Here is a 17,310-nt window from a genome sequence, read left to right as displayed (position 1 = left end):
GGCGTCGTCCGACTGGACCCGGACCGCCAGACCCAGGAGCCGGGCCGACCAATGAAGAAGAGATAGGCGAATCGCCCGAAGTTCCAACACATTTATCGACAGACGGGACCCCTCCGGCGACCAACGACCCTGCACGGTCAAGGAGCCCAGGACCCCGCCCCAGCCCCAAAGGCTGGCGTCCGTGGTGACCACCGTCCAATGCACTGGAAGAAAAGACTTCCCCCGCACCAAGACGGGGGATGGAAGCCACCACCGCAGGGAGGCCCCTGCCTCCCGAGAGATCCGAATCTCCCTGTCCAAGGACAGGGGGGACTTGTCCCACTGTACCAGGATGTTCCCCTGCAGGGTCCTGGTATGGTGTTGCGCAAAAGGCACCGCCTCGAAGGAGGCCACCATGAGACCCAGGACCTGCATGCAAAACCGAATGGGCGACCACTGGTGAGCCCTCAGTAGCCGGACCTTGGAACGGAGCTTCAGGAGCTTGTCCCGGGGAAGAAAGACCCGGGCCGCGACAGTGTCCAGAACCAAACCCAGAAACTCCAGGCGTGGTGAAGGCACCAGGCAAGACTTTCGCAGGTTCAGAAGCCACCCGAACTCCTCCAAGGACCGCACCGTGACCCCCAGAGCCGTCACCATGGAAGAATGCGACTCTGCCCGCAGGAGCAGATCGTCCAGGTACCCCACGATCGAAACCCCCCGACAACGCAACAGCGCCAGAATCGGGGCTAGCACCTTGGTGAACACACGTGGGGCCGACGCCAGCCCGAAGGGCAGCGCCACAAACTGAAAGTGGTCCTCCCCCACCGCGAAACGAAGATACCGCTGATGAGACTCGCAAATGGGTACATGAAGGTATGCATCCCGGATATCGATGGAGGCCAGCAGATCCCCCTGACGGAGCCATGCCACCACGGACCGGATGGACTCCATCCGGAACCGACGGACCCGCACGAAGGCGTTCAAGCGTTTGAGGTCCAGGATGGGCCGCACCCCCTCTTTCTTGGGCACAGTAAACAGGTTTGAATAAAACCCTTTGAAGCTTTCCGCGGAGAGAACAGGCACAATCACCCCCTGGGACCAAAGGTCCGCCACCGCGCGATGGGGATCCGCCAACCGCGAAGGGGATAGTCGCGTGTTGGACGGGAAGAAACGGTTGCCCGGACGGGACAGAAACTCGATCTTGTAGCCCGAAGAAACCAGCCCCCGGACCCAAGAGTCGGAGACGTGGGACAGCCAAAAATCCGCGAAGAGCCGAAGGCGGCCCCCCACCCCGGGACCCGGAGTCGGGGCCCGACCTTCATGCGGACTGGGGCTTGCCGGCGCGTTTGGCAGACTTGGGCTGCCACGGACGCTTGGAGGATTAGGAAGAGGAGGGTTTTTTAAACTTACCGCCCTTGTCGGAGGGCGGGGGGGTAAGTAGGCCCATGCTTCCGGCGCTGTTCCTTCTTGCGCGCCTGGGGGAGGAAGGTACTCTTACCCCCCGTCAGATCCTTAATGATCTCATCCAAGGTGGAACGGAACAGACGGTCCCCAGTAAAGGGCAGTTCCTGAAGAGCCTACTTGGAAGCCTGGTCTGCCGACCAGCACTCTAGCCAGAGCAAACGGCGAAGCGTCACCGCTGACATACGACACTCGTCGGTCACCCAGGGGAGACTACAAGGATCTACAGTCATCCAGCCTGTCGCCCTGGGGACACTTGCTAGAAGAAAAATCAAGTCAAACGGAAGAAAGGAAAAAAAATTCTCCAGAGAAAATTTTTTAGCTCCTTACTCCTGACGCTAGGCAAAAAACTGGAGACCTGTCAGCAGGTGGGGGGTTTGGCCACCGGCAGGGGCCGCCCCTAGGCTGTAATTGGTCTTTAGTTTTGTGCCTAGCGTCCTTCTCCTGCAGGTGGCGATATTACCCTACCATTCAGGATCTACGATCTGTTGCCTGTGTCCTTCAATGAACGGGAGAGAAAGCTCTAGTTTTGTCTAGTCTATCCAAAGGACATCCCCCGAGATGCAGTGTCTTGCCATGTGCATTTCAGCAAATTCCAGTGTGCTTTTTAAGCAGTTTCTTTTCTTTCTTTTGATTAATATTGCTCAAAAAGTGCTGAATGGTGCTATTAAACACCGACGTACCTTGGAGGTCAGCTTGTAGATCTTTGAAAGTTCTCCTTGGCTTCTTGTCTACCATTCGCACTATCTGGGGTTGATTTTCCTTTTGCAGCTACATCCAAGGAGGTTTGCTACACTCTCATGGACCTTAAATGTCAACTGTAGTCACAAGAACATCAAGCTACTTGGAAATGGTCTTAAAGCAGATGTCCGAGAAAACTGTTCTTAACCCTTGCAGTGGGGCTAACCCCCCGCACTGCAAGGGTTAAGTGCTCCTTTCTATTTAGTTGCTAAAATAAGAGTTATACTTAACCGAATCACAGAACCAGACAGCTGTCAGAGCGCTCCCTCCAGCCTGTCTCCTCCTCCACTGCAGTTATTGTATGTCCCTCGGCGTCCTCACATCCTATACACTGCGTATAGGACATGATGACTTACAGGCCCTTGGACCGATGCAGCAGAGGGGAAGAGAGGCTCCAGGGACAAGTCTAAGAGCAAGTCGGCTCCGAGGATCAGGTGAACATAACTTTACTATTTTAGCACCTAGACAAAAATGAGCACTCAACCCTTGCAAAGCGGGGGTAGCCCCACTGCAAGGGTTAAGAAGAGTTTTGCCTTGAGTTCTGCTTTAAAGCCTTTACCCTCAACAAGCTGGTTTAGAATTTTCTTTCCGATGACCGCGGGCAGCGTGAGAGAGCTGCCGGCTGGCAGGGCCAGATCTAATGATAATCATCATCAGGAGGGCCAGAGATAATTCCGTTGCAGGCCGGTTCTGGCCCGCGGGCCTTAAGATTGACACGTATGCTCTAGGTCAGCGGTGGCAAACCTTTTTGAGCCCAAGTGGCCAAACTGGATCACTAAACCAACTTATGTGTCTCAAAGTCCCAACCCCGCACTTAGACCCGAATACTGATTAATTATTTTAGAAAAACACTTAATACGACCGTCTGAACTAATTATGTGCTTAAATCTTAGACGAAGAATACAATACAAGAGGTTTTAACTACACTACAGAGTGACATGTACCTTTGTACTGTGCTAATGAGGGAAATGTTCCATTGCAGTGTGCTACTAAAAAGGTACATGTCATGCAGCACACTGCAAGGGAACAGTCTCTCTACAGCTTGGAGTCAGTGGTGGAGCACCGGGGCCCAGTACAACTGTGACCGTTGTGACCCTGTTAGTTCTGCTACTGACTTCAACCTGTAAAAGGTTGAACCGCCAACTATAGAGGACTACATATCCCAGCAATACATTATACAACAAAGCAGAATACCGCCAACTATAGAAGACTACATATCCCAGCAATACAAAATGGCACCGAATACAGTGGACTACAAATCCCAGCAATACCTTATACAGCAATGCAGAATACCATCAACTATAGAGGACTGCATACCCCAGCAATACATTATACAGCAATGCAGAATACCACCATCAGCTAGAGAGGACTGAAAATCCCAGCAATACATTATACAGAAATGCAGAATAATATAAGCTACATACTGTTGCTCTGGGGTGGCAGCCTGTCTCCCAGGTCTCTGGAGGGTTGTGTGGGCTCTCAGGTGAGCTGTGTGGGCTTTCAGGTGCGCTGCGCAGTTCTCAGATGAGCTGTGTCTCTCTCAGGGGGCTGTGCGTCCCTAAGTGTTAGCAGGCTCCTGCCTGATCGTGACCGTCCCGGATCGCATACCGAGGCGGCGATCTGGGACGTTCTGACTTTTTCTTAGAGGTGGCCCGAACCTAGGCTCGCGTGCCATAGGTTCGCCACCACTGGTCTAGGTGCTTGCTCTTCATACCAGTCACCAGCTTTTTATTTTGTTTGGTAAAGTGACAGTGAGCTGTGCTAAGGAAAATAGGTGTGTACCAACTTTAATCTCCTCCTGTAAATGCTAATGGATCACTTATAGGGTTCCCCAAAGTCATTGACTAAGAACATGGATGCAGATTACCTTAAAGCAATCCTGTCTGGTAAATTAAACTGGCCTGTTGAAGAGGAATCTCTCCCCGAAGTCTGTTGACAAAATGACACTTCCAGGAGTGTATTTCCTGCATCCACTTCTGCATACAGTGAGTCAGGACACAGTAATGATGTGGAAGTCTGCAGTATTACTCTTAACAGTGCAAGGGGGAAATAAGATCAACATTTTCACAGGCGACAGTTTCCAAGACTTCAGGGGAATTCTCTTGAAAAGAGCAGTATTTGGTGGTGCGGGAAGCAAAAGAGGAAGTATTCAGACTCTTCTTTTGCAGGCACAGCTATATGGCCAGTTTAGTTTTTGCAACAGGGTCCCTATATAGTAAAAAAAAAATAAACAAACAACCTACTTATAGGTCACTCATCATGAGAATACTAAAGACTGCAATTGCTACATTTGTTCAGAAAATGTTTGTTGCTGGTTTGTCTTTAAGGGTTAGTTCACACCATATGCAGTGCATTCCGGTCCGATTCTGGCCGAAACACACTGCCAGAATCGGACCGGAACGCACTGCATATGGTGTGAACTAACCCTAAGGGCCTGTTCACATATCAGGTCCTGATCAGGTGCGAATCTGCAGACTGATGCAGTGTGTTTTTGCCACGTTTTGGCCGCGTTTTTGATGCATTCCAGTAAAAAAGGCATGGAGTGGGGCTGTTAGTATGTTAGCTGCAGTGCAGTGCGTTTTGATACGTTTGCGTTTCCGGACCGTACAAAATGTGACATGCAGTATTTTTCTGTCGTAACCTGAACGGACTGCGCACGTGAGAACTGTAGCCCATAAAACACATAGGGATACATTTTGAGTGCAGCAGCGTACGGATCCGGTCAGCACACAAAACGGACGTCGTGTGAACAGGCCCTTATACTTCAAGCTGAACCCAGAACAAACCACCTGTAGGTGAAATCAGTATCCGCAGCTGTGCTGGGTCAGGGCTTCAAAAGAGTGAAACCAGAGGGTAAGCATGACTGCCAAGTAAACATTTTCAGAGAGAGGTGAGGACTATTTTACTTATGATAGGTTGCCTCCAATTAAAATGAACAGAAGAAAATTCCAGAGTCGGTCAGGTATCTCATTCATCAAAATGCCATTTTGCTACAATAATAATAAAAAACAATTCTAAGTCCTAGCACCGTAGCCTCCTTTAGTCTCTTCGGAATTGACTTTTCCGGTAGTGTCTGATGCCCATACACCCCACAATGAGCTCCAATGGTTATGTCACAACAGTGAAGTAGGATGCTGGTGTTCTCCTTAAAGAGACCCTGCTGGGTCTCCAAAACAAAGTTCAGCAGTGCAATTTTCACACGCAGACCTTTTGGAAATCAACAATTCTCACCTGCCCGCTTGCGGTACAAAGCAGACAGCAATTCCGTCTGCATTGCAATACTAAAACTTCTTAACATGGCAAAGTCCCAACCGATAATACCACCATTTTTTTTTTATGTTTTACACAAAAGCAACCCACCTTGCAATAAGAAAAACAAAGGCTTGGTGTTTTACATGAAGCGGAGCATGAAACATACCTCTAAATTCTGACATTCCTGAGCAGAGTTTGTCGGTAGACCAATCCACTTTATTTCTTTTTTCTCTTTAGAAATGATGTTCATTGCCATAAGCACATTTAAGGCATCATACACACGCCGTCTTATGTTTTTCTGGTCATAGGCTTGCTGTTAAAGGAATGCGTTTTAAAGCATATTAACACTTGAGTCAGAAAGATATGATTAATGATAATGAGCTAGTGTTAGACGAGACAAAGGTGGGATATGTCGTTAAAGAGTAAAGCAAAGAGAAACTGGAAAGACACAAAAGAAAAATAGGGAACAAGAAAAAAAAAACTAAATGCCAAAAGAACACTGAATAATGAACTCACCGATTCATTTGGAGATATGTGGTTATCGGTTGAACTAAATTCTGCTACCAACTCATCAGCCACTTCATTGTAAGAGGTTGTGCCCTTCTTCTGTACTTTCTCACAAACTTTCATTGAAAAGTGACGTAAGCCCTTGCCATTTTTCTCACCTTTTTTATTCCTCTTGCTAAATAGCAGACATTAGAAATGTAAACTGTATGAAAAATAGCATACAATGGACACACACACATATATATGAAGCTTTTGTTTCCAGATATTGTACAAATTGGGGTCCTATTCATCAATTAAAAAGCACATACAAGAGAAGCCTATCTATGTTTTTGATGCTTTTCTGTTCAGAGTCTTAATAAACTGCTGCTGCTGCTGCTGCTGGTCATCCATTACTTCATCCAGAACTGACAGCACTTAAATTATACAAATTTCTAAAGTAAAACAGGACATGAGATCTACATCATAAACCTAAAATTTACACTTGGCATATTAGAAAGAAAAAAAAAACACAACTTACCCTGATAATGTCATAATTGTCGTTCTAGAATGTATGCAAGCAGACAGCGGAAGCAGTAATGTCATAAAGAACAGAGTCTGAACAGAATTAAGTCACACTTTGCAATTACACCTTCAATTCCAGGTGTTGTTGATGCCTACACACCCACATCAAATTTAGCAGTGCCACACAGGATCTTAACTCAATAACTGACAATTACGCATACCTAAATCATTTTTATATATAAGGCTTTTATTAGGTGTTTTTACAAACAGGTTTTTATTATAGGCTTAGAAAATGAAATTTAACAAAAATATTTTTGTATTAAATTTAGTTTTAAAAAAAATATATAATTACACCTAAACCTTTTGCAGATGAGCATTGCAGCCTACAGGTAGCATTGCTCTTGTGCAAGCTGAAGGCATTTAATTGTTAAGGTGCCGATGGTTGTAAGGTAATTTTACAAAAATGTAAGTTCTGCCCATCTTGGACAGGCAGATCGTACTTGCGATCATCGCAAGCCCGCCCCGCTGAGGGGCGGGTTTTCTATTACTGCAATGCTGAACGGGCAGTGTGCGCTTGCGGCATTTGTCTTACGAGCAGGCCACAAACCCGCCGACAATCGTACGATTCTCGGCGGGTTTTCGAGCCTGCTCGTAAGACAAAAGACGTGAGACCATACATTAGAAACGGTTGTACGCCTTCCATACACCTGCCGATTATCGTACGATCGTGAGATTTCCCACGATTATCGTAGGATAATCGGAAGGTGTATGGGCACCTTTTGAAAGAAGTCTGCAGCTTGCAGGAGATCTAGATGTCAGAGCCGATAGAGATCACATAATCAGGAACCATGCTGATGGGTCCCTGAGCAGTCAGTGACAGTTGGGATTCAGAGCCCACAGCTGCATTAAGTGGTGGCCTTTAGAGAAGACCATTTATAAAACGTATCCCAAGCATGGAGCATCGTTTATATAAAAAAGGCGGTTTGGAAGGGGTTTTAAAAACAAAAAAGCTCATACGACATTAAGCCAGTCATGATTTTTCTTACCCTGCAGACCATGGAGAGGAGTCTGTGGCTTGGTTTTGGGAAACAAAGTGCGTGCTTGGCGTATGAGGACTTCCTAACAAGATGGTATTTGGTTGAGATTGTCTCTGTGGTGTGCCAATAACCTGCAAAGGTTCAAAAAAATTAATAATTCAGGACGACGGTCTGAAGCAAATACATACAATATTTGATAAAGTCAGTAATGTCCAATTTTGGACCCATCAAACACCATCACAGTATGAATTTGCTAATAAAATGGCAAATGCAGGTCTACATTAACATTCATTGTCTTAATATAAATTGTATTTTAAAACAATTAAAATACAAACATCCACCTTAACCCCTCATCGTCCACCCACACAAACAAGTCTGAACTCAATACTGACAGGACTACTTTCCAGTGAGCAGAACCAGAAATGTGAGGTCTCTCTATATGTTGGCGACTCTTAAGGTGCCCATACACCTTGCGATTATCGGACGAAACTTTTCGTCCGATGATCGAACCGTCGTACGATTTTTTTCGCCCCGATTATCGCAAGGTTCAATCAGCGGTAGTTCAAAAAACACCTGGACGACTTGCGGTAATTGACTAATTATTTTCGTTTGCGCATGCGCAGTGTTAATCGTACGACTTTTGATGGACGGAAACGCCACCAACCGTGCGAACATCGTACGATCGACCAAAGTTTTCAAACATGCTTGACCGTCAAAAGTCGTACGATTGTACAGTACTATCCGTCGGGCACTCTATTCACAAGTTACGATTGTCGTACGAAAAGTCGATCGCATACGATTATCGTACGATAATCGTAAGGTGTATGGACACCTTTAGAAATATGGTGAGGGATGTTTTAACTCCGGAATCAATACATAAAGATCACAGATGCCCTTTCTGTGTATCTGCACAAATGCCGCAACATTAGAGAGCATGATATAAGGTATACTAAAGACCAAGAATAAGATTTTTTAAAAAGGAAGCGCACACTAAAAAGATAATACGAGTTATTTTCAGCTACCTATCCTTTTGTTCTTCTCTTAACTGGATAAATGCACTGCTTACCATGACCCTAATAGATGCTGAGAGAGGATTTTTTTTTATTATCATCTGCTTTAAGTCCATGTGACCTTGTTCAATGTTAAGTGCACAAGCTATGGTAACATACAGACTCCAAGAAATTTCAGAAGCCACAAACCTTTACCTTAATAAACAAATCAAACACTAATATAAATATTTCATTTAGCAGTGTCAGAATGACATTTCAAGAGTTCTAAATGTGTTTGGCCATTTAGAACTCTTGAAATGTTATTCCGACACTGGTAATGTTAATGAGCTTAGAAACATGACAATCAAATATAAGACATAAGGTGAATTTATCAAAACAGGAGCAGACAAAATCTGGAGCAGCTGTACTTGGCAACCAATCAGCGTCTGTTTCATTTTCAAACCTTATCCGAACTGAACATAGACGCTGATTGGTTGCCCTGGGCAACTGCTCCAGTTTCTCTCTGCTCCCCCCTGAATTTAAATCATGGCAGCCTAATAGGAGTGCGTTCTCAGAGTCCTAAGACTGAAGACAGTCAGTAGATGGTCCCATAGAAATCTATGAAAAGCTACTGCACAGGCCTAGCCAGCACATTGCAAGCATAAACCGGAGGCAGTGGCCTTAGCACAGCAAAAAGACAAGTCCCCATATACTTTATACAGTCTACTTACCACTTGTTGAGTAATGTTCACATTGGACTGTCCAAATGTCTTTGGCAGGAGCTGCTTTCCAACAGATGGGTGAACAGCCAGCAACGACACAACCCCTACAAAGGAAATAAGCTACAGTTTAAGTGGCAGAAAATCCTACACAGGTCAAAAGAAATTCTTAGAAAACATATCTGCACAAAACATCAATGGCAATCTAAAGTTCCACAGCAAACAAAGAGCAGCATGAGGGTATGTTAAGTCAGTCAAGCAAATCTGAAAACTCCTCCAATGATTTGCATGTAGAAGTAAAATATCTCTGCCTTCAGAAAAAAAAGTTTACACTGCCACTCCTGTCCTGCTATGGGGCAAAATTTGTCACAAGGTCATTGAATTTCTGCATGGAGATTGATGAACAATAAACCAGTGCTAAGGTGTAGGTATGGCCAAAGTCTTGAAGTGCATTTCCACTTTTGCAGCCAAACTGGGATAACACTAGGGCTACAATTGCCGATTATTTTCATAATTTGTTGGCCGATTATTTTTTCGATCAATTGGATTTAAAAAAGGTAAATATCTTTTATTTTAAAATAAAATACACAAATGGATTGTTACAAAGTTTACTTGAGAATAAAACTGCATGCACAAGGTTTTGCAATCACACTGGAATGCACGGCATTGGAGGTACCGCGCGTTCTTGTGTGGGTGGGAGGTGTTTTTTAGCAATCGCACTAAACACTGGAACAAAGGGCATTGCGGCACCGTGCGTTCCAGTGCGGGTGTAAGTGTATTGTAAGCACATGACGCTTGAATAGCTTCAGCCAGGTTGTGACAGCTGCCAGTGCCAAGATTCCACAGACGGCAGCTGAATGTAAATAAAGCAGGTATTGGGCTGGTGCAATAGTCCGCCTGCTACTGGCCATTTCAAATTGCAATAACCAATAGCAGGCTGGCTATTGCACCCGCCCACTGCTGGGTGTGCCATCCTCCCAGAGAGTTAGGGGAGCCAACCAACTAATCAATAATAGTCGACAACTATTCTCATTATCGATTAGTTGGTTGCAGCCCTATTTGTAAAATTGCATTTTTTATTTTATTTTTACATTTAGGATGTTATTTAATTTTAAAAAAAAAAAGCCAATTAAATCGATGAAAATAACAAGTTGCAGCCCTAGTTGCCTCTTAAATGTCTGAGTTTTTCTCTAGTCTAGGAGCTGGAAAAGTATCAGTACTTGTACCATGTATAGTACTTGGTATCTTAACAACTAACTTGAAAGGCACATATGTTACAATTATGTGGCTAGAACTCAGATTTACGTTTAACTCAGGTATGTACCACCTTCATTAAACAGCATTGCAAAGTTATTTACAGATTAAATAAGTCTTTTTTTTTTCAATGTTTTGCTCACTTTTAAAAAGCAACAAAAATAAATTTTACATATTAACAGTTAGAAAAATAAAAATGTTAAGTCAGAAGGAAAAAAATAGTTAACCAGTTGACCCCGCGGTGTTAAACCCTCTTCCCATCCAGGCCATTTTTCAGTATTCAGCGCTGCGGTACTTTAACTGACATTTATTCCGTCATGCAGCGCTGTACTGAAATGAATTTTATACCCTTTTTTGGGGACAGATAGAGCTTTCTTTTGGTGGTATTTATTCACCACTGGGGTTTTTATTTTTTACTATATTAAAAGGAAAAATTACCGAAATGTAAAAAAGAAAAACCAGTATATTAAATGATAAAACATTTATTATTACCCAATTTTTTGGTAAAATATAAAAGACGGGGTCACGTCGGGTAAAAAGACACCAAACATGTCAAGCCTTAAAATTGCGTGCGCGAACCCTCAAAAAACGATAATACCCAAAATTGGCCATAGGCGACGCTTTAAAAGCTGTTACCGCTCATCAGTTTAGTGTTATCAGTGATTGATGGCCCTAAAATGATTGCTCTCACTGCGACGTTCACGGCGATATGTAACATGTGTAGCGCAATTGTAATTTTTGCTGGGGGGAGCGAACGAGCACATAGACGATCGGCGGGCTATGGAGCCGCTAATCGCCTATATGTGAAACACCCGGTAACGGGTGTGCAATAGTCGGGTCTTTTCTGCCCGTGCGTGCCTGCTAGGGGGCGCGCGCGAGCAGAAAAAAATTGCCGTCTGGAGACGGCAACCCGCAAATGCTGCAGTGCCGTCCGTCCGTTTTTTAACTACGGGTGGACGGCAAGTGGTTAAAGGAGGTCCTTACTCCCTGAACCCCCCCTCCATTTTTTTTTATTAACTCTTATAACCTGTTAGGCAGGGATGTCCTCAATTTGCATACTCTACCTGCCAGATAATCCAGCATTGTCCTGTTTCGATCCCTGCTGCTCTGTTGCCATTGCCTGGGTACAGACGCTGCTATTTTGGTCGGCCTCAGGGAGTCGGCTGCATCTTCTATGTTCAGGCAGTCAGCCATCCAGTCAGGTTTGCCCGCTGGACGCTGCTTTTCCCTGCTCCTGCAGCTTCCTGGGATATACGATAGGGATATCCCAGGAGGCTGTGCCTAGCTGTAAATGGCAGTGGGACTGGAGAGAGAAAAAAAAGCCCAGCCCTAATTACTGCGAGGTTATGAGAGGAAAAAGTGGTTTAGTGGACAGAAAGTCTGCTTTAAGGTTACCGAGGGTAAGGAGGAGTTTATTAAAAGCTGAATAGGGTAAACTAAGTGTTAATAAGGGGGGTAAAAAAAAGGAACGCATCTTTTTTTTTTTACTTGGATTGCTTTAACCAATGTCATATGCAGATAAAAATGAAATCCCTTGATTTGCAGATGAATGAAACATAATAGATATGAAAAATAATAATGTTACTTAATAACGGCCGAAATGAAGAAAATAAGCTTTGTGAATTGACCCCATAGTATCGGTTTATAAACCTTGTTAAAAGGCCAGTTCTTGTCCCAGCAGCTATTGTTACAGTTCACACCTAGGCAATTTTACTCGCGCACAGATCCATGCATACATTTTGTTTTAAAAAGCAATGTATTCCTATGGGGCTCGATCCCACCTGCGCGTTCGTACATGTAAAAACGTGCAACACAGGAAAAAGTACATGCACGATTTTTTGGCAGATTTCAGCACGTTCCGTCCCCGACAGAATGTAGTGAAGGCGCAAAGGCACACAAAAACACATTAAAAATTCCAAGTTTAAACGTGCGTTTTTGCGTGCATGAAATGCACTGAATTCCAAAAGACTGTGTGGGGATGGAGACAGTTACTGTATTTACACAGTAACCTCCAGCTTTCATGTTAACAGCTGAGAATTGCAGGCGTGGGGTAGCGGTGTACTGTGCATTTCAGCATACCTCGTTCAGTGGCCACAACTGATTAAAATAGGTTTAAAACCTTGAGACTGCGCTCTCCCTACAAATACAGACTCGGGGATGCCTATTGCTTTGGGTGTTCTGCCAGGCGGGTAATCAGGGGCGCAGCTATAAGTCCGTTTGGCTTTCTCCTGCTTGTCTTTCTTTCTCTGCTTCTCTCTGGTCAGTGATGTATGCATAAGAAGCATCCTTACTTTACTACCGAGATATCAGGATAAGCTGTCCTGCCGTGTAATGTGCTTCACTGTTTATACTTATTACAGTTCAATGCCTCCTGAGCAGTAGCTTTCTATGCCACTCCTCACGCTGTATTTAAGTTATGTATTGTCAAAATGTTCACATTTTTGTGTATGTGAATTGACTGGTGGGTACGGATGAATGTTTATGAATGGATTCTCTATGCTCTGTATCACTGAGAGCCTATACTATGCACATGTATTATATGCCAACTTAAAGATTTATGTTAAAATATATATGTTAAAAAAAAAAAAAAATTCACAAAGACTGGAGCAGACAGAGTCTGGAACAGTTGTGCTTGGCAAACACAGCTTCTCGGTTTCATTTTCAAAGCTTAAACTGAAAAGAGATACTGATTGGTTGCCATGGGTAGCTGCTCTGATTTCTGTCTGCACCAGTTTTTATAAACTCCCTCCAATGCGCCTTAAATTGCCACAAACCTTTCCCCCTGCCTGTAAAATTAGGAATTGACAGAGCATACGCAGTTCAGAGTACAATCCTACCATCTGTAAAATCCCGGGATTATTGAACTCCTGTGTGCATGCACAAAAGTTACTCTGGTCTGGCCAATCAAGATGGCTGAAGACTGTTGAACCCGGAAGCAGTTGAGAAGATGAAAGCACCAAGAGCAAAGCAAGGAAGGTTGCAGATATCACAGCACTGGAGGGGAAAACACTTTACAAGAAACGTGCGCCACAATGTGCAAATATGCTTTGCATACCTGCACATTGTGGCAAAGGCTCCGGAGAGGCTGAAAGCCCCTTACTTCAGGTTTTAAGTCTAACAACGTACAATTTTTCCAGATTGAAGGAAACATCCGCAATTTTTATTAGCGCATAAACAGCACCCTTTCTGCACCCTATAAGTCCCAATAACAGGAAGACAAAATGTATATTATCTATACCACCCAGAAGGTTTACATGTTTACAGGAATACCACAGTACGTTTCAGGTCACTGTAAAATAATTTAGTTGTAAAACTTATAGAAAGAACCCAAATAAATATTTAGTTACCTTTTCCCGGACTGAGATTCTGATCTACAAATACTTTGAGCTCTCCGTTTGCTTCAATTAATCCAACCTGGAAAAAAAAAATGTACAAATGACAAACTAAACCAAATATCTACATATAACTAGAAGTAGAACAGCTAAGACAAGCGGATTCAAAATGAAAGATTACCTTTTGCAGTCACATGGACGTTTGAGAAACCAAGGCAGTTGAAACTTTTTTTTAAACTCCTGTCATGTGTGACCTTACTTTGCATTGTCAGAAACCATGCACACACGGACTTCAAACAAAAACGTAATCCTAAAACTGCATACAGCACACAAAACCCAGCTTCCTCGACAATATTCTACACATTAGGAACTATGAACAAGGCTGAAGTCAGATGGAGGAACAGTGCCCCTCAGTGGTCAGTTTTAAGTAAAGAACCAGCTTGGCCAGTTATAAGCCAACACTCTAACGCAGCTCAAACTGAAATTGATAGGAGCAGTGTTAATACAGTATGCTAAACGATTCAAGCCGTTTTCATTCTAATGTGCTGTGAATTATTATTTTTTTAATAGGATTTCAGGAATACCCCAGACTTGAAACTTGCAAAAAAACCAAGGCACAACGGACATGAGAATGATGGTCATTCTCGACTTCTCACAAGACCAGAGAAAAGTGTGGGATCCAATAACAGAAAGTTTTGCTCACAGATCAGTATGCTGCTACGCTGTACTACCCAAATGCAGATCTCACTGCAACAGTGTTGCAGTAGAGTATTTGTGTAAATCAGGGCACGCTAGGCCTCCCTGCAGCCATTAAGATTGCAGTGTTTTGAGTTTTTATCAAGGGTGGGCTGGTCCACATAAGGAAAGCTAAAATTAAGTAGTGTAATGTTTAGGTATTTAAATGGTATCCAAACTGACAAGCATGTCTTAATACCTATAATAGAAGGGGAAGGATTTTCATTTTGAGCAAATTTATCTTCCCTACCAATGAAAGGGGAGGCTTTCCCATGCCTTAAAGTGTATTTCCACTTTTGCAGCCAAATTGTGAAAACACCTATTTTAAATTTGTTGTTTGTTCTCATTTACATAGCATAACTTGAACAAAATATTTAGAAATGTATCTTACCTTCTTCAGATTCTTTTTTTTTTTGCAAACTCACTGTCTGAGGGAGTTTGGATTCAAATAAATAACGCTGCCTGGCCTAACAAAGGGTTAAAGCTCAAGGCATTGTATGTTAAGCACTTTTTAAAAGTCTGTCCCCCTATCTGTTCAGTCATCTAATCTGACTACTACAAGCAGTCTGTAGACTTCTATGCATAATCCTGCACCAAACAAACAGCTATAAAGAGGCAAGGCTTTTTGTATATATATTATTTGGTATGCTGTGCAAATGGAACACATGCATTTATAGTAAGAGTTTCTCAAACTGTGCCAATTTAAAAGGAGAACTATGAGGTGAGTGATTTTCACTCACCTCATAGTTCTAGCCGACCTGTGACAATGAGACTGTCACAGGTCGGCTCAGTAGATCGAGAAGTGAGCGAACACATACCGGCATCCGCTGATCTCTCGATGGTGTCACGGCTCTCTGCCGTGACATGGGAGGAGCTGGATTCCCCCCTCCACGATCCGCTAGGGCTGACTGGCGGATCGGACGGGTACAGCTGGCTCTGCCTCTAGATAGGCAGAGCCAGCTGTCACTCACGAAGCTGGGCGGATCCAGACATAATTGTCGGCATCCGCTTCAGCGTCTCAGTATACCGCGAGCAGTAGCTTGCGGTATACTGCGACGTCTCAGTATACTGTTCCTAAGGTGACGGGAGGATGCTAGTTTGTGTCCTCCCGTTACACTAAGGAGATCTATGGGGAAAAGCCGTAACCCCATAGTTCTCCTTTAAGCCTAGTTTTGGCTGTTGAAATTAAGGGGATGAAATTCAGCTGACCATGTGTGACACTGTCCTTCCTTCTGAAAGGTGCTCCAAGCTTGCTTCCATGATAGCCTACACGAGTGATGGCTAACATTTTGGAGCCCGAGTGCCCAAACGGAGACACAAAATCAGTTTATCTCAAAGTGCATATGCTAAAATATGTTTGGTATTGTGTTTTAGTTTGGGCACTGGGGTTTAAAACAACACTGGGGTTTAAGTTCAGCATCACTGCCTTTTTAAATTTTGCATTTAAATTTTTTTTATTTTTTTTTACTTTTTCATAATTTTAATTCTTATTTTTGTTTTTCACTTAACGTTATTGCGATCACACAAGAGCCAATAAACCCGTGTGATAGCAATTGGAGGTGACTGGTTCTCTTTATTGACCCTGTCACCTCCAATACAGGAGTTCTAGCACAGCACTGTGCTGGCTTTCCTGTGACAGCTGAGATGGGAAGGCTGCAAGTGCAGCTCTCCCGTCTCAGTGTTCACACTCTCCATCCTGAACTACTTTGCCATGGTCCTGGGGCCCCCAGAAGAGCAGAGGACCTTGAAAACCACAGCGAGGAAGAAGGCGGCCAGTGCACTGACTTGGAGAAAAATATAAGTAAATAACAACACACCCAATTATGTCTGAGTGGCAAGTCTTCCCACCTGTGATGTCCTTGATCTCATCAAAGGGAGGGTCTTCACAGTTCACCTCCTATGAATGAAAGGTGAGATTTCATGGAAGTCTCATCGGGCAAGCACCATTTTTAACCAAAGGAATCTGGGGACAACAGCCACAGAACTGGTGCAGGCTACCATTCTTGCATCCAGAGGAGGTGTTGCGATTATATCTGGACCATCTAACCTATCAGATTAATCAGGTGCAGAGATGAGTTCTCAGCAACAAGTTCTGGGTGCAAAAGATAAGCCCAGTCTGAAGCTGCCTGGGAGATTCTGGTGGACGCAAACCCTGGTTGGAGCAGAGAAACCGGCACAAAAAAAAAAATGTATAGATTATATCAACCTAGAGAAGGATTTCTTTTTTTTTGTCCATCTGATATTGAAAGCCTAACAACTGTAAAAGTAAACAAGTACAAGCAGCCAAGCCTTTTTATTGCAAGCATGTGCAGCTTGGTGAAAAATTCTTGGCATGCCTCAGTGAATGAACTCCTGCATGCATGTGTAGGAGTAACATCATCTCTGGCCCAGACAATCAATATGGTTAAAGTACAGTTCTGCTTTAAATGAAGTAAAATCCTTGACTGGAACAACTATTGCCTAGGGTTAGGGAGAGACAGGCTGATCCACCAAGGGTGTCATAACCCACTTTTAAAACTATTCCACAGGGAAGGGATTAAGGGTGGACAACCGCTCAGCAATAGAGAATAGCCAATCAGGGTGTTTATTCTCTAGACCAGCGCTCCCCAACCTTTTTATCCCCGCGGACCGGTCAATGTTTGATAATTTTACCGCGGCCCGCTAAGGTATTTTAGATTGTTTTGATTTAATAATTTTACATTTAATTGTATTTAAACATGCCTTTAAAATAAAATACACTTACACCAAAAAATGAATATGTCACCAGTACTGTGTGGGTGGCAATTTATATATATATATATAT

At 43.8% G+C, this 17,310-nt stretch overlaps 1 protein-coding gene across 1 annotated transcript in view; it reads right to left on the bottom strand.

The window, feature by feature from the left end:
• TFDP1 (transcription factor Dp-1) overlaps positions 1 to 17,310 on the bottom strand; it is a 67,831-nt gene that overhangs the window by 27,751 nt on the left and 22,770 nt on the right. Inside the window, exons 3-7 of the mRNA XM_018562244.1 lie at positions 13,788 to 13,854; positions 9,199 to 9,293; positions 7,488 to 7,609; positions 5,950 to 6,115; positions 5,600 to 5,746 (exon numbers count right to left, since the gene is read on the bottom strand). Of these exons, the coding sequence (XP_018417746.1) occupies positions 5,600 to 5,746; positions 5,950 to 6,115; positions 7,488 to 7,609; positions 9,199 to 9,293; positions 13,788 to 13,854 (597 nt within the window). The remainder of the gene's footprint in view (positions 1 to 5,599; positions 5,747 to 5,949; positions 6,116 to 7,487; positions 7,610 to 9,198; positions 9,294 to 13,787; positions 13,855 to 17,310) is intronic.

Source organism: Nanorana parkeri, unplaced genomic scaffold, assembly GCF_000935625.1.
Source record: "Nanorana parkeri isolate BGI_ZX_2015 unplaced genomic scaffold, ASM93562v1 scaffold567, whole genome shotgun sequence".
Lineage (NCBI taxonomy): Eukaryota > Metazoa > Chordata > Amphibia > Anura > Dicroglossidae > Nanorana > Nanorana parkeri.
This window is presented reverse-complemented; position numbering and strand designations above follow the sequence as displayed.